The following is a 16,614-nucleotide window of genomic DNA, read 5'->3' as shown; positions in this document are numbered from 1 at the left end:
CAAACACAATAACCAAAATATATCATTCATTTAACAAAATCATATATATTTAACAAACAAACCTAAATCTAATCTAAACAATAACAAATCTAAATCAAACTACCAAACAAATAATCTAAACTAGCATAAATCTTGATAATATAAACTAAATGATAACAAATCTAAATTTAATAATTAACAAAAACAAATAAATCAAGGCAAAGAAGCTGGAACGGAATAAGAACAAAAACAAAAAACAAATACAAAACTAACCTGGAATGGAGAAGAAGAAGAGGAGCGTCGTAGGCGGCTACGGCGCGGGAGAGAGAGAAAGGAGAGAGACGAATGAAAAAGAGAAGGGTTAGGGTTTGTATTTATAAAGGTATTTACCGAAGGTTTTCAATTAACCTTCGGTTTTTAGATAAATCAAAACCGAAGGTTTATTGAAAATCCTTCGGTAATAAGAATCACGGGATTTTATTTTTTTTGTCTTTTTTTGGATGAGTCAAAACTGAAGGTTTATAGGATAAACCTTCGCAATTAACAATTTCAGGAAAAAGTAAAAACGAAAGTTCTTCAAATAACCTTCGCAATTAATCATTCTCTAACTTTGAATATTTTTTTAATTTTTTGGGATGAGTCAATTTCGACAATTTAATGGAAACCCTTCGTATTTAAACATTTGAGGAAAGGTAAAACCGAAAGTTTTTGTAATAACCTTCGCAATTAACCAACTCCCAACACTTAGAATTTTTTTTCATTTTTTGGGAATGTCAAAATCGAGAATTATTAGTATAACTTTCGGTACTAATAATCAAAACTGAGAGTTTTACACACCTCTCGAAATCTATTTTCAATAACGAAAGATTTGTTGCTCTCGGGATCAATTAGGAGAGTTTTATAAAACCTTCGGTAATTTTTGTCGGTAAAGGTCATTTTTTTACCAGTGAAAAATCATAAAAATATAAAAAAAAATAAAAGAGATAAATTCATGATTCAACTAAATTAACTGTAGGAGAGATATTAATTAGGGTATAAGGTTTAGCTAAAAATAATTAAATTAATAAATATAATACATATTTTATTTAAGCATATTATTAAAAATTTTAATGTGAGATTATTGTAAAATGTTGAGTTATTTTATGAGATATAATAAATATTAAAGAAATAAGTGAAAAAAATTTATTTATTAATAATTAGTGATAAATGAAGAGAAAATAATTAATCGTGAAAATATGGATAAATTAATTGATAGAGGTAAAGAGAGAAATTAATTAGTGATAAGACGGAAAATATTCAGTGTTTAAAGGGAATATTCTATTTTAGCTGCCCAAGATTCTCGTTTCCTCTCATTGCTCAAAAAAAAATTAGCCATGAACTGTTATTATTATTAAAAAACGTTAAAATGTCTTTTCCCAAAACAAATAAATGTCTCAACTTGTCAAAGAAAATAAACAATCGCTTCTCAATAATTACATCACTCAATTCATTACCCAAAATATTAAAATATTCTTTGTTTTAAATTACTATTAATTATTTTATTATTATATATCAATACCCTTTAAATAATTTTATCAAAAATATTTTTGCCTCCTCATAATCATCACCAATCATTATTTATTTTCTCCCTCTAAGTTATTAGAGTAACCCCATTCCGAACAAGGCCTAAGAAATTTTTATTATTATAAAAACATTAAAATGTCTTTTCCCAAGAAAAAGAAAAAGAAAAAGAAATGTCTCAACTTGTCAAATAAAACAAACTAGCCTACCTCATGAGACTGAGAGATGAGAGATCGATTCATGAACAAAATCATATTGACTGATAATTCATTTATTGTTGTAAAATAACATGAATAAGCCATGAACTAAATAAACCAATATATTTTTTTGTTCATTTGACATCTTTCTATGAACCTTTAGTAAAATATGTTGTAAAGTCTTCAAACAAATCAAAATAGCAATATCACAAAGCTTTCTTGTTCTAAGCAAGATAATTCTTCTTTGTTTCGATTTGAGATTGATAACATTTTGATTCAACAAATGATGAATTGAAGTAGAGACGGTAGAGTAGATCGATGATCCTATAGTCATTTAGTCGGTTATTGAAAGAAAACGCTTGTAAACAATGTATGCAGAGAAAAACATTTCTTTTGCACAACAAATTCTCGTTAAAAAGCTTTATGCTATCTCTTTCTAATAATTGAGACCTATTTATAAATGTTCTTCCTTCACTTTTATATAGTAATCTTGGAAACTAGCTGTTACAATATTCAAGCTCTTTGGAATTAACATTTTTTTTTATATGTGAAGTCTTCTGTCTTGAAAATATGATTTTAAGTTTTATCGTTAAGTTATGAATCTCAATTCATATATATTTTTTAATATATATATTAATTTAGAAAATTTAAATTAATGCATTTTAACCTAATGTATTCTCTGGATCCTTCCCGGACAAACAATCCATGTTAAATTCCATCACCATCACCGATTGGTTAGTTATTGGATCTTCAACTAGAATGTATAATCAATATATAAATTCAATTTTTTTTATTGTTTATTTCTAAAACCCTTGTTTTTATACCTAATAAAATCAATTATCACATCATTCTCTCTCATTTATCAAATCAATCAATTCATTAACTAAAATTCTAAAATACCCTATATTTTAAATTATTATTATTTATTTTATTTATATATATGAATACATTTTCGGTCTTTTTACCAAACAAACATTATCATTTTCTCAAAATCATCATACATAATCATTATTTTCTCTCTCTAATAACCTGAAACGAACCGGGCCTAAATATAGTTAAAACACGTCAATTATAAATATTTTGAACATTGAAAACAATTTTAAAAAAATTAAACTTATTCGGCTTGAATTATTTAAATAACTTAAACTAATCAAACATCATCTCCCTCTCATTTTTATTCATCAAATCGATTTAATTCATTAATCAAAAATACTAAAATATAATTTATTTTAAATTATCATTATATATTAATACAATTCAAAATTATAATCGATTATTATTTTCTATATTCAGATTATTTGAAAAACTCAATTCCCACTAGTTTTATTTTTATTTTTTATTTTTTATATAATAGTAATTAATTAATAAATCCTTTTACCATTGATCATTGAGGTATGGACCAAACAAGCTTCACCATTTTCAAAGAAGCAGACAAAAGAATAACTCCTTTATTAAAAAAATTCAAAAAAGACTTTAACTAATAAACAAAAGGCGCTTTCTACATAGAAATAAAAATAAAAATAAAAATAATAATAATGGTCCATAAAAAAAAGAGAATAAATTCCTGAATGATAAAGAATAAAATAGCTGATGTCATAAAGCAATCATACTATGTGCATGTACGTGTGTGAGAGAGAAAGAGATAAGAAACTGACATGAATTTCAGAGCTAAGATTAGAAAGAAGAAGAAGAAGGCAGCTAGAATTTTATTGCAACTGTTAAATTTTGACAGAAGCTTCTCTGTAATGATAGAGAGAGAGTTAGCCAGATAACAAATAACCTACAGAATTCATGGCTTCATTTGAATCCATTCGTAACGCCCTTTCAATGGTGAATCCTTTGCAATGTCATAATTGTACCTGTAATCAAACAATCAATCAATCAATCACAGTTCATCAGATCATAGCAGCTAACAAATGAATAATTATTAGTAATTCATTACTTCTGGATAAATTGTTCTTGGATTCTCTTCTCTGCTGATGAGAAGAATTCTTCAAGCTCGATTTCTGATGGTTTCTTTGTTGAATCATCTTGAGAAGCTGATTCAACTTCTTCTACCTCGCTGATGCTGTGAGGAAATTTATTAGTAAATCTAGATGATGATCATGTAAATCTTCATTTGAAATTTGAAAATATATACCTCTTCTCTCTACAACAGTTGAACTCGGAAGTTGAGATTTGGATATGTACGGTTTCATCATCACTCTTAAACTGAAACAATTAATATGAATCATGAATAGAAAGAGATGGAGAAGAAGGTAAATAATTCCTTTTTACCTGATGTAGATCTAAATTCTGTAAACCGTCATTGCCGAATTCAGTCGATGAATTGCTAGAACAACAGGAAATTGCTACGACATGATCTGAGGTATTATGAGAAACCGTTGGCGGTTCGTCTAAACAAGGAGAAGTTGAATTCTCCGACCTAGTAGTCATGATATCTCCTCCTCTTCCTCCGGTTGATCTTCTAAGCTGAATTATAGACGTTGGAGGAGGAGGTGGAGATGATGGAGTCAATTCACGTCCTCCATCGTTTGTCATGAGTTTGTTCCTCTTAACCGTTTCCGAGCTTGTTTCATGAGTCGACTCACCTCGTGTTCGTCTCTTCTTCTTCTTTATTCCGACGCCGCAAGCAACCTCCATATATCTAGAAACTCTGCAAATTACTTACAAAATTACCTCAAGTAGTAGTACTTCCTTCCTTCCTTCCTTCTTATATCGATTCACCTGCTTCAACTACTACTACTATGACTATGATGAGAGTATCTTTTGACAGATCATATATAGCAGGTTAGTAAACCAATCGAAGCACGGAAAACATTCTTTCTATTTCTCTTTCTCCACGCTTAACACGCTCTATTCATTCATATATGAGAGAATATCCGCTTTTTCTTCTTCTTCAAAGTTTGGTAGAGAGAGAGAAGATGAAGATGAAGTTGATTATGAAGACGATCGCGAGGAGAGAGAGAGGAGAGAGAGGTTGAGTCGTCAAACGGTTTGGGATTTAATTGGATGAGGTAGCTAGCTAGCCACGACGTGTGGTCCCCTAACACCGTTGACAGTGACGGCTTCTAGGTACGCCGATAACGGGAGGTTTGACGGCTCCGTTACAGAGATCTGGGACGGGATATTCTATACAGAAAACCGATCGTGCGTCTAATTATTTCCTGACACGCGCTACCTTTCTGCGCCTCTTTTCTTTTCTTTTCTTTTTTTTTTTACAGTTTACTTTCTTAGCTGTTTTTTTTACAACTTTAGAATCTAAATCAAATTTCGGTTTAAAAAAAAAAAAAAAGTTATTTTGCTTTCTGAATTTACGTAAAAAAAACGTTTGTTTTTTTTAACTTGGAATATTATCAATTTTCAAGATTGATTCCTGCTAACTTGTTTGATTAATAATATGTTATATTAATATAAAATTATTATAATAATAAAAAAATAAATTAAATTTATTGCTATTTTTTTTATTTGAATTTAAGAAAATTTACATAAGACCTACGTTCATGAGCTCGCTTAAACTCTAAAAATAATTAGTTTGAATATAATTCTTTTAGTGTAAATACTATTTTTTACATTTAATATCTTTTATATTTTGTTTTAAAATTAATTTTTCATAAATACACGTCAACAATTCATATCTCATCTATCACTAAAATTCAAATATTAATATATATATATATATATATATATATATATATATATATATATTTAAATTTTGTGTTATATATAATATTATAATAAATTCAAAATATATATTTTAGATTTATATATATATATATATATATATTTAAACTTATATATTAATAAATTAATATATTCATCTAATTTATTTTAAAATATATTATTTTTTTAATTTAAATAGTTTAATTAATATTTAAAATTATATATGAATAAAAATTTAATATATTCTTATAATTTATTTTAATTTAAATAATTTATTAATATTTAAAATTAAATTAATAAATATATATAACATTACATATATAATATTAATAATTAAATAATATTATAAATATAAAAAATAAATAAGTTAGCTTATATAAATTAAATCAAACTTACTAGCTTTGACGTCAATAAGCTTAATCAAACTAACCCTTTATACGTTAATTTATTTAATTTAAGGGTCAAATTTATTTATTAACCACAAAATTTGTATTTATTTATACTAAATTTATTCAAACTTACCTAAATTTTATGCATTTATTTTTAACTTAGAATTACCGATTTAATGGATTTAATGAAGACATAAACATAAACAAAAAGATAACTTTTTTTTTTTACTTCCTAAGACCAGGTTTGTTTCATATTTGATTATTGAGATAAAACTTAAAACTCAACAATTATATTAGCTATTTAATCAATTATTTTATTAATTTAAATATCAAAATTATTCTTTACTTTTTTTATTAATATTAAAAAATGAAGGATAATTTGTTATTTAAAAAAAAAAAAACAGTTTTTACTTAGTTTTATTCAAACGAATATTTTTAAGAAAAAATTCAAACAAAACCCCATTAACCACTTCCTCAAACGATGCCCAAGTCTCCTTAGTCGAATCATAAATCGTCATAGTGGTAGAAACCTCCTCTAAGCGAACCTTCAACCGTTCGTTGTGCCTTAAATCTAAGGGCATGTCTTATCCGTTAACTGATAATTTGTTGTGTCCAAGGCTGTCAAAATCGAGAGTCTACGTAAAATCGTTAATAAAATCTAGAGTTTACATAAAATCGTAAGAGTTTGATTTAAAAAATAATTGTTATATATTATTATTATTTATATATATAATTAAGTATTTTATACCTAAATAATTTTAATAAATGATATATTTTAATATAAAATTAATTAAAAAAATAATAATAAATAATACTATAAAAAATTATACTTAAAAAAATTAATTATATTAGTTAATTTATTTAAATAAATAATATCTTTATTTTTTAATTTTTAAATATAAATTTGTTTTTTTAAAAGTAAAATCGTATAGAATCGTAAAATCGAAATTATTTATAAACTCATAAAATCGTAAAATCTTATTATCCTAAATTTAAAATCGTAAGAGTTTACATATTTAAGAGTTACTTAAAATCAGACTCGTTACTCTACTGTGAAATCGTAAAATCGTAAGATTTTAAGAGGTAACTCGAGATTTTGACAGCCTTGATTGTGTCTACATAATATGAAAGGGGCAACATTACACGTTATTGAATGAACATGATCAATCTCCTATATAAGTGCAAAAATCTCAATGGTGACTATTTTTTTTTATTAATCATTAAGGCTTTTATAGACGATGGAGATTGCAATAGCTTCAAAAGTATTGTCTTTAAAATTCAACTTACATATCTTATCTTGAAATAAATTAAATGTATAAAAGAACGATGTTACAAAAGAAATCAAATAAACTTAACACGAATAAACAAAATTATCGAAATACAATGTTAATTAAGGTACTTTTGATATTAAGATACTTTTGATACATATTTTTCAATTCTTTTAAACGATCATTTTCACGGTATAACAAATCTATTAATTATTCAAATAATGTAATCACTGCACAATAAATTTAACCAAACTACCGTTATTCAGAATTCAGAATCACTGAGTTTAAAGAAAATTAATTGAATAAAAATCTTGAATAACAATGGATCTCTAATCATCAAACATAGGAATTCTTTTTACAATTCAAGAAAGAGAAAGTGTGAGATAATATGATTTTTCAAAAATATTAGTGAGAAATAATATAATTACTGAAAATTAAACTATCAAATCTAATCATTAATTAATCCAATTATTGACCTTTAATTCTTTAATACCGTTACATTTTCTTTTCATTAAGAATAAACATGTTACATAGTTTTTAATTTGTTTATAATAATATTTTAAATTAATTTCCATTAAAATTGATAACAATACATTTATATACATGTACAATACAATTAACAAAGGTTTTATATTGTATTCAAAATTTATTAATTACTCCCCAAAACATTTAATGCTAATTAATTAAATAATTAACAAATTAAATAATTCAAATATACAATTGGATGAAATTTCACCATTTAATTCACTATTTGAATTTATTGTGAATTTTATTTGATTTGATTTAACTCATATTCATTAATGAAATTTTTTGAAGTAGATTAAACTCAGCAAAATAATAATAATTACATTAATTGTCTAATTTTTTTTTTTGTAAAATATTTGTTTAGGAGGAAGAAAAGCCTGAGGTTTGTGATAAAGCTTCATATTCTTACATTAAGCAATAAATATATATATTAGTTTTTAAAATTTCAACAAAATGTTGCATAGCCCCCAGACTATCCGATCATTTTCTTTCACATATATAAAATACTAATTAATTCCGGTTATACTCACCTTTTAAATAATTTTTTTCAAACTACCCATATTTTCATTCATTCAAAAATTACTTACTTTTTTATTTAAATAATTAATTAATCTTTTAATTACATATCTTTCCCACTAAATCAACTAATTACTTTATTTTATAAATATTTATAATTAAAATTAAAAATATATATTAAATAAAATATATTACATAAATATTAAAATAAATTAGTTCCAATATTTAGAATGTTTCACATGGGTTAAATGATTTGACATTTTGTTAGTTATGAATAACATTTTTGCATTAAATGTATTCATATTTGCTAATGACTCATTATTTAATATTAATATAATAATTGACAAATTAATTATATTTTAATTAATTAAATTAAATAATTAAAATATACACTTAAATAAAATTTCACAATTTAATTATAATTTTTTATGAAATTAATTTTATTTACCCACAATTTCATTTACCTCCATTAATAATTTTATTGAATTAAATTATAATTAAAAAAAAGTTGTATAGGCTATATATTCTTTGATCATTTCCCTTCAATATATAAATAAAACACTACTTACAATGTTCCACTTCTGATGGGTAAATGATTTGACATTTTTGGAATTGTCTAATAATGTTTGACTTCCATCTCCATTTGAATAATGTTTCATTCATTACAGTTTCAACTTTCAATAACAAGTTTTTCCACCACCCTGATTACTTTGCACCAATTCAAAACAATACTGTGTTAGAGACACACTACATGAATTATACTAGGTCATTGTAACATAGAAATCAAAATATATAATGTAATTCTTCTACTTAAAGATAAAAAAAATATTCCTTCAACAACCAGATAAAAACAACACTTGTAAGAAAAAAACACCTTATTAGTATTAACATCAATTATAATATATTTTGCTTAAACTAAAAAGAATTTAATCTAGTAAATAAAAATATATATTGCAACCATTAAAATAACTTAAGTAGAAGGAATGATTCATAAAATATCAAAAATTACAAATTTAATTCAAATTTTGGAACGCAAGTTTATTATCTTTATCGTAAATTATTTGTAATGATTATATATATTAAGTAATTCAACTTTTCATAAATTAAAAAACAGAAAAAAAATAGATCGATTTGGATCAAAGGGGAAATTTGATGAAATGACCACTAAAGGGCCTAAATACAAAAATTACCCCGCTTGATAATGTTTGTAAAAAGGACTCCTTTGTCCTTTGAAAAGTCCGTAATACTCCTTGCGCGCCTAATTTACCGCTCAATTACGAGAAATGTCATTCACGCGTTTTCATCTAAAACGCGTGAGTTCATAAACGCGTTTTAGATAAAAATGCGCGAATGACATTTCTCGTTTTTCATCGTATATATAATTATTTTTGCCCTAAGTAAAAAAACCCTATTCACGAATATCGACTCTCTCACTTTCCACTCTGACTTCCAACTTCGTCTTTACAACTGTTGACTTTCCATTCCAACCTCGTTCAACATCATCGATCAACCTCGTTCAATATCATCGTTCGTCGCCCGTCCGTCTCTTCGATCATATATTTAGGTGAGTTTAGGGTTTATGGTTTAAATTTAAGTTTAATCTGTAATGTTCTCTTCGATCATATATTCTGCCGTTTATATTGATGGATATTGATGTATCCTTAGATTTTAGGGTTCATGTATCTTTTATTCGTTTATGTGTGTATATGATGTTGTTGTTTATCCAGTGTTCTTTACTCACGAGTATTATATCAGTGTTCTTATTCTGCATGCATTTCTCATTTATTCTTTCACGAGCATTGTACCTATATGTTGCTTTCACGAGCATTGTACTTTGATGGACGATTTTCTAATGAGATTTGCAAATGAAATCATGAATGTTACAAAGATTGTAATGAGAATATCGATTTTCTAATGAGATTTCCTTTAAAGTGAAACAAAGAATGCAAACATATAGATTTTTCGTGTATTCTTTGATGTTGCTTACTTGAGTTGTTATGTTCTAGTTTAGGTAATTATAATTTTCTGGATTTGCTTACTCCAATGTTGTTCCTTGTTTTGTAGATGGAGTCCACCATAATTCCTGAGTTTGCTGGGAGGGTCTCATGGAAAACCAATATCTCAAACATTGCCACCAAGTTTGATTCAATGAATCTAATGCAAAGGGTAGAGCAAACCAAATTCCAATTCTTATTCAAAGGATCCACGTTACTGCGGTTCTCAGTAATGATAATACACCAAATGCTCCTCAGGAAGAGCAGCTCAAATTCTATGGAGATGAAGTTCCTCGTGAATGGAGAGGAGTTGTGCTTCGGGATGAAGGAGTTTGCATTGGTCACATGCCTCAATTTTGGGAGATTGGAAATCATTTTCAATCAAGTTGAAGAATGTCCACCTTTGATTGTTAAATATTTTAAAAGTAATCAAATTGTTAGAACAACAGACCTTCATTCAAAATTCGTGTTCTGCTCTGATAAGGAAATTACATGGAAATTGGGGTTGGTATACCTGGTTTGCCAATATCTCTTATCCCTTGACCCAAAGAGGATAATAAATATCAAACTCCTCAGCATGGTCGAGGACATCGACACTTTCCTCAAATTTCCATGGGGAAAGTTGTCCATAAATATCAACCTTATGCTTAAGAAAACTGGCATCGACGCACAATATAGGACGACAACTAGTTCTGAAACCCCTAATTGAGAGGCCTAGGGACATGAACATATACCTGAAATGGCCGTGCTCATCCGTCTGGATGTCTGTTATTGTACCCAGATTATTCATCTCCAACATGTAGAGGTATGATGGAAATTTACCATAGGAATCCTCTACAGTTCCTCGCACCGTCATTTGAGCTTGTTCCCTAGACCTCCAAGCCTTATTATAACTCATCTTTATTCCATAACACTATGCATGTCTTCCATTATTTTCTTAGGCATGTGGTCATGGTGATGGTTCATTTACTTTCTCTTCATGCATTCCCCAATAACCCATGATGGTGCTTGCCTTTCATTCTCTCGTCTTGACACAATTGAAAATGTATGATCTTTTACAAATTTCCGAATCTCAAACATTTCCGAAGATTTTCCTTTCACAACACGCAATCTCTACTTGCAATTCTGATCCAAACATTTCACCACCCAAATATCTTTTTTTGACTTCGCCACTTTGAATTTAAAATGATTAGTCATCGCATATTTATGTAACATTAGTTGAAGTTCTCTTTTATTCTCAAACAACGAACTGACTTCAATTTCCAAAGTTAATGACTCAAATATCAGATTTTCAATGTCAGGTATGTTACTAGCAACCCAATCACTACAGCTTGGTTGGAACCCAATCCTAGGAACCCAAGCACTGCTTGGATTGGTACTAGCAACCCAAACAACACTACTAGGTTGGGTAATAGGAACCCAATCATCATCCCTTCATTCAGACGCAAACATAGTTCATCTTTAATGTCATTTTCAGTTTCAAAGAAAACATCCCGCTGCTTCGGGAATACGTCAGGATCATCAATTTTTGGAACCACTACACTTTCTTGAGTTGGGTTTGTTGGATTTCTAGGTAGTGACTTCTCTACTAAGGATACACACAATGGAGTGCAGTTGTGGACTGAAACTGCTTCATGTAAAAAGAACTCTACATCCACATCTTTTTGTATATCAGTTATATAAGAAAATTTGACATTCATGCCAGGAACATTATACTTGGCTTGAAGCAATAAATCATATCTAGATTTGTCAACATCAGTAGCAGAATAGATTAGATCAACTAATTGGGCATAAGTAGAATTTTGGGGAACAATCATACCGTTGTTTGACTTTGCAGAAAAATAAGTAACATCATCCGTAGTTTTCCACTCTCTATCAAAGTAAAGAAGTACTTGAGCTGCAATTGAAAACAGTTCAACAACATTACAAGAATTACTACGGTTGTTGCTTTTTGAAGATGGCGTGAACCATAACCGAGGAGGAGTTTGCTGGTAGAGTTTCAAGAAATCCAATGCAATAACTTTTTCATAAATTTGCTTCAATGAATCTAATTAGATAGGAGCCCCCTATCCAATAGGTCTATTGAAGCAAACTTGTGGACAATTTTTGGCACATTGTATTTCCATGAAACATATTAGCAAACTCCTCATCAATGAGTATTTCGCGTTTTTGGGAAAACAATACACGTGAGTGAGTATTTCATAACATCTGTCTTTGTTCATATAACATAACATTGATTCACATTCATTCAGGAGTTATCGAATACAACCTAGCTATACTATAATATAACCAACCTAGTGTTCATAATCACTAAAAAAACATAAAATAAAAATACCCATTTTGAGAACGAAGAGTAGTGAGTCACGACTTCAAACGGAAAGGTCGTGATCGTCGTCATCGTCGTCAGCTGCTGCTCGTGGTCTTCAGGGGAGTAGGTTTGAGAGTAGAGTCGGAGTGGAAAGTGAGAGAGTCGATATTCGTGAATGAGTTTTTTTTTACTTAGGGCAAAAAAATTATATATACGATGAAAGACGAGAAATGTCATTCGTGCATTTTCATCTAAAACGCGTGAGTTCATAAACGCGTTTTAGACGCGTTTTAGATGAAACGCGTGAGTGACATTTCTCGACTTTTCATTTATGGGAAATGCCACTCCTGCGTTTCATCTAAAACACGTATTTGAACTCATGCGTTTTAGATGAAAACGCGCGAGTGACATTTCTCGTAATTGAGCGATAAAATAGGCGCGCGAGGGGCATTACGGACTTTTCACAGGACAAAAAGACCATTTTCACAAACATTATCAAGCGGAGTCCAATTTTGTATTTAGGCCCTTTTGTAGTAGGTTATTTCATCACATTCCCCGATCAAAGATGGGTGACCATTGGCTTATTCGTAAAAAAAATGTAAGTAAATATATAATATTATTCCTAATTTATAAATTTTTTTAATATAATACATTTTTTTTCTAGTTTAAAAATAGGATAAAAATTTAATTTTATTCAAATTTATCAATAATTTTTCTGTTATTTTTTTAAGTCACTTAATATGAATTTCTGAATCCATCCTAGATGATGGGTCGGATTATATGAAAGAGATCGGTTAGGGCTGAGACTCTGTTACTCATTCTTCTCGTATCTATCGCCGTCTTTCTCTTCTCCAATTTCCTCTGTTTTACTAGAAAGAGGCGTCGGCACCATTAATGGCGCGTTCTCCCTCCATCGACAAAAACATTGGTCGCACTTCCCAAAGTTAGACAGCTGAGTTTTTTCTAATTCTAATGTATGTGTCTGAGTTTTTATGAAACAGCAGCAGCCATCGTATCAATTGAAGCGTCCATTTTCTTGTTTAAGTGAATATTTATATCTATTTGAGATCAAGATTGTCTATTTCATCTGAAAACGCACCTTCTGTACGCTAATGTCGGTAAGCTTATTGCATGGACTACAGAACTCTGTTTTCTCTGTTGAGAAGATGCATAGTTTCGAAATCAATAAAACCTGGAAAGATTATTCACCAGAAAATAATTACCTTAGGATTGCAACAAAATACATCCCTTTGCAAAACCCTCATTGAGTTCTACTTGTCTTTTCAGTTATCTCAATCTGCAAAGCTAGTCTTCCAATCAATTGAAACCCCACTAGAGAATTCCTTCTGGAATGGCATTTTAGCAGCTTATACAAAGAATTACTTGTTCAAAGAGACTCTTGAAGTTTTCGATAGATTGTTAGTCAATTCCTTTCTTAAACCTGATCATTACACTTATCCAAGTGTTTTCCGAGCTTGCGCAGGATTGAATAGAGTTTTCTATGGCCAAAATGTTCATGCCCAAACCATTAAAAATGGGTGTTTGTTAGATGTTGTAGTTGCTAGTTCGATGGCGCGAATGTATTTTAAATGTGACATGTTTGATCATGCATTGCAAGTGTTTGATGAAATGACTGATAGAGATGCTGCGTGTTGGAACACTTTAATGTCGTGTTATTATCAAATGGGGCAATGTGAAAAAGCTCTTGAATTGTTTGAAGAAATGAAACTTTCAGGATTTAAGCCCAATTCTGTGACAATCACGACCGCCATATCTTGTTGTGCTCGGCTAATGGATTTGGAAAGGGGAAAGAAGATCCAGGAAGAATTCATCAGGAAGGAATTCCTTCAAGATGATTTTGTAAGCACTTCTCTGGTTAACATGTATGCTAAATGTGGTTGTATGGAAATGGCAAAAGAATTTTTCGAGCAAATCTCAGACAAGACATTGACAACCTGGAACTCTATTATTGGCGGTTTTAGCTTGATGGGCGATAGTTATGCCTGCATTGAGCTTTTTCGAAGAATGGCTATGGCTCGAGTTAGGCCTAGCTTAACTACTCTAACCAGCCTTCTAATGGCTTCCTCTAGATCGGCTAACCTCATCCACGGCAAATTGATTCATGGGTATTTAATACGAAATAACATAGATCCAGATATCTTTATTTATAGCTCACTTCTAGATTTTTACTTCAAATGCGATAAAGTTGCTTCTGCCGAAACTATATTTCAAAAAATGCCAAGATCAAATGTTGTTGCTTGGAATGTGATGATTTCAGGATATGTTTCATCTGGATCTTTCTTCGAAGCACTCGGTCTCTTCGCCGAGATGAAAGAAGCTGGTATCGAACCGGATGACATTACGTTTATTACTTCTTTAACTGCCTGTTCACAACTTACTGCTTTAGAACAGGGAAAGGAGATTCATGGAGATATTATCGATAGGAAGCTTGAAAACAATGAAATAGTCATGGGAGCTCTCCTGCAAATGTACGCTAAATGTGGGGCTGTCCTCGAAGCTTCCAAGATTTTCAGTGAGTTACCTGAGAGAGATCTCATCTCGTGGACTTCGATGATCACTGCTTATGGAAATCATGGGCAAGCTGTGGATGCCTTGAAGCTGTTCGAAGAAATGCTACAGTCGAATATGAAGCCTGATAGGGTAACATTTCTGGCTGTAATTTCGGCTTGTAGTCATGCAGGGCTTGTTGATGAGGGGTTTAAGTTCTTCAACTGTATGGTCTCCGATTACGGAATTGAACCGACTGTTGAAGATTATTCATGCTTAATAGACCTTTTGGGACGGGCTGGGAGATTGAGGGAGGCTTATGATTTCATTCAGAGAACTGGGGAGAACGTAAAGGATAATGTTGAGATATTGAGTACAATTTTCTCTGCTTGTCATTTACAAGGGGAATTGGAATTGGGAGAGGAAATTGGGAAGGTGTTGATGGAGAAGGATCGGAATAATCCAGCAACTTATGTTGCATTGTCGAAAATGTATGCTTCCATTGATGAATGGAAGAATGCTCGAGCAGTGAGAGTGAATATGGAAGAGAAAGGATTGAGGAAGAAGCCTGGTTGTAGCTGGATTGAGGTTGATAAAAGGATGGAAACTTTTCTGGTGGAAGATAAAATGCATCCACAGGCTGAGTTAATATATGATTGTCTTGGAACATTAAGTCTTCATGGAAATGGATGAATTGGATTCCTTTAGCTTCAGAATTTGGAAAATTGTTTTCGGGCAAATGTGGAGAGACTTTCAGTCGACGGGCTGAATTTTCTAAACAAATGTATGTTCGAATTTACTATATATTGCTTTGAAGATGCTCTTTTTTTACCCCTTCAAACAGTAGATTAAAAACATCATCAAGTTATTCACATGTATTTCAAAATAAATTGAATGATTTTCATTTAGAACTAACCACAACTATTAAGTTTCAATCTCACAATTTTTACAATACAAAAGAAAAAGTATATAATTTTTATAAACAATTTGATAGTTTTTCTTAAATTGATTCTTTCTTGTGATGTGTTTTTAGTTCTTATTTATATGCTGGTTTGAGCCGCAGGCATCACAACTTGGACATCCAATTAGATCGCGATATGGGTAACAGGTAAGATCTTGCCATCTCAACTCTTCTAGAAATTCTTCAAAAGGCAATGCACATGACCAATTTGTCTTAGACAACACAACACCCTATCTGGTTGTTGGTTTAATATATTCCCAAATCCGATATAAATATTAGTTGTCGATTAAGAACACCAGTAAAGTAAAGGTTTTTTTGTCACAGAAAAAGTTGGGTCTTGACTTACTTTACTCTTATATATGTATTTTTGTTCTATTATCTGGAGTAGGACTTAGAAAACTGATGTGTGTGCATATTCATTGGAATGAAAGTATTTCTCATTCTCGACTGTTGGATCTTTATATGATTTTTTTTTATCTTCAAATGAGTTTTGTATAACATTCTTGTTGAAAGACAAAACTTGTATAAGTAATTAGGAGAGATTATGCAATTGTCAAAACCATTATGGCTCTTGTTTTTTTGATAGTGTGTACCTCAGTTGAGAGCATTAGAAACCACTGCTCTCTATATGCAGGTTTGTTTGGTTGAGTAAATCCAATTTTTGTGCCAAAAACTTAATTGCATATTCATAGAGAGGAGGGGTTTGCCTAAAAGAAATGATTGTTTGATTCTTAAATCCTGATTAC

The 16,614-nt window shown here is 29.9% G+C and overlaps 2 protein-coding genes across 2 annotated transcripts; one reads left to right on the top strand and one right to left on the bottom strand.

The window, feature by feature from the left end:
- Positions 1-3,165: 3,165 nt before the first annotated feature.
- On the bottom strand, positions 3,166-4,716 carry LOC124940231 (cyclin-dependent kinase inhibitor 7-like). The gene is made up of 4 exons (XM_047480722.1): positions 4,014-4,716; positions 3,877-3,947; positions 3,679-3,804; positions 3,166-3,595 (listed from the first exon to the last, which is right to left on the bottom strand). Exons 1-4 carry the CDS (start codon positions 4,377-4,379, stop codon positions 3,526-3,528), a joined length of 633 nt encoding a protein of 210 aa, XP_047336678.1. The 5' UTR covers positions 4,380-4,716; the 3' UTR covers positions 3,166-3,525.
- An 8,499-nt stretch (positions 4,717-13,215) lies between these two features.
- LOC124940185 (pentatricopeptide repeat-containing protein At5g27110) lies at positions 13,216-16,017 on the top strand. Its single transcript, XM_047480669.1, has 2 exons — positions 13,216-15,691; positions 15,971-16,017. The coding sequence occupies exon 1, from the start codon at positions 13,531-13,533 to the stop codon at positions 15,598-15,600; it is 2,070 nt and encodes a 689-aa protein (XP_047336625.1). The 5' UTR covers positions 13,216-13,530; the 3' UTR covers positions 15,601-15,691; positions 15,971-16,017.
- Positions 16,018-16,614: the final 597 nt, after the last annotated feature.

Source organism: Impatiens glandulifera, chromosome 5, assembly GCF_907164915.1.
Source record: "Impatiens glandulifera chromosome 5, dImpGla2.1, whole genome shotgun sequence".
NCBI lineage: Eukaryota > Viridiplantae > Streptophyta > Magnoliopsida > Ericales > Balsaminaceae > Impatiens > Impatiens glandulifera.
The sequence above is the reverse complement of the archived record's forward strand: the minus strand, read 5'-3'. Positions and strand labels throughout refer to the sequence as shown.

Bases quoted from the DNA above. Each gene is read 5' to 3' on its own strand.
- LOC124940231 (XM_047480722.1), bottom strand. From the start codon at position 4,379: ATGGAGGTTGCTTGCGGCGTCGGAATAAAGAAGAAGAAGAGACGAACA. The intron at 3,805-3,876 runs GTATATATTTTC...ATTTCCTCACAG, and splicing joins AACTGTTGTAGAGAGAAGAG to CATCAGCGAGGTAGAAGAAG. The intron at 3,596-3,678 runs GTAATGAATTAC...GTTTGATTACAG, and splicing joins CAAGAACAATTTATCCAGAA to GTACAATTATGACATTGCAA.
- LOC124940185 (XM_047480669.1), top strand. From the start codon at position 13,531: ATGGACTACAGAACTCTGTTTTCTCTGTTGAGAAGATGCATAGTTTCG.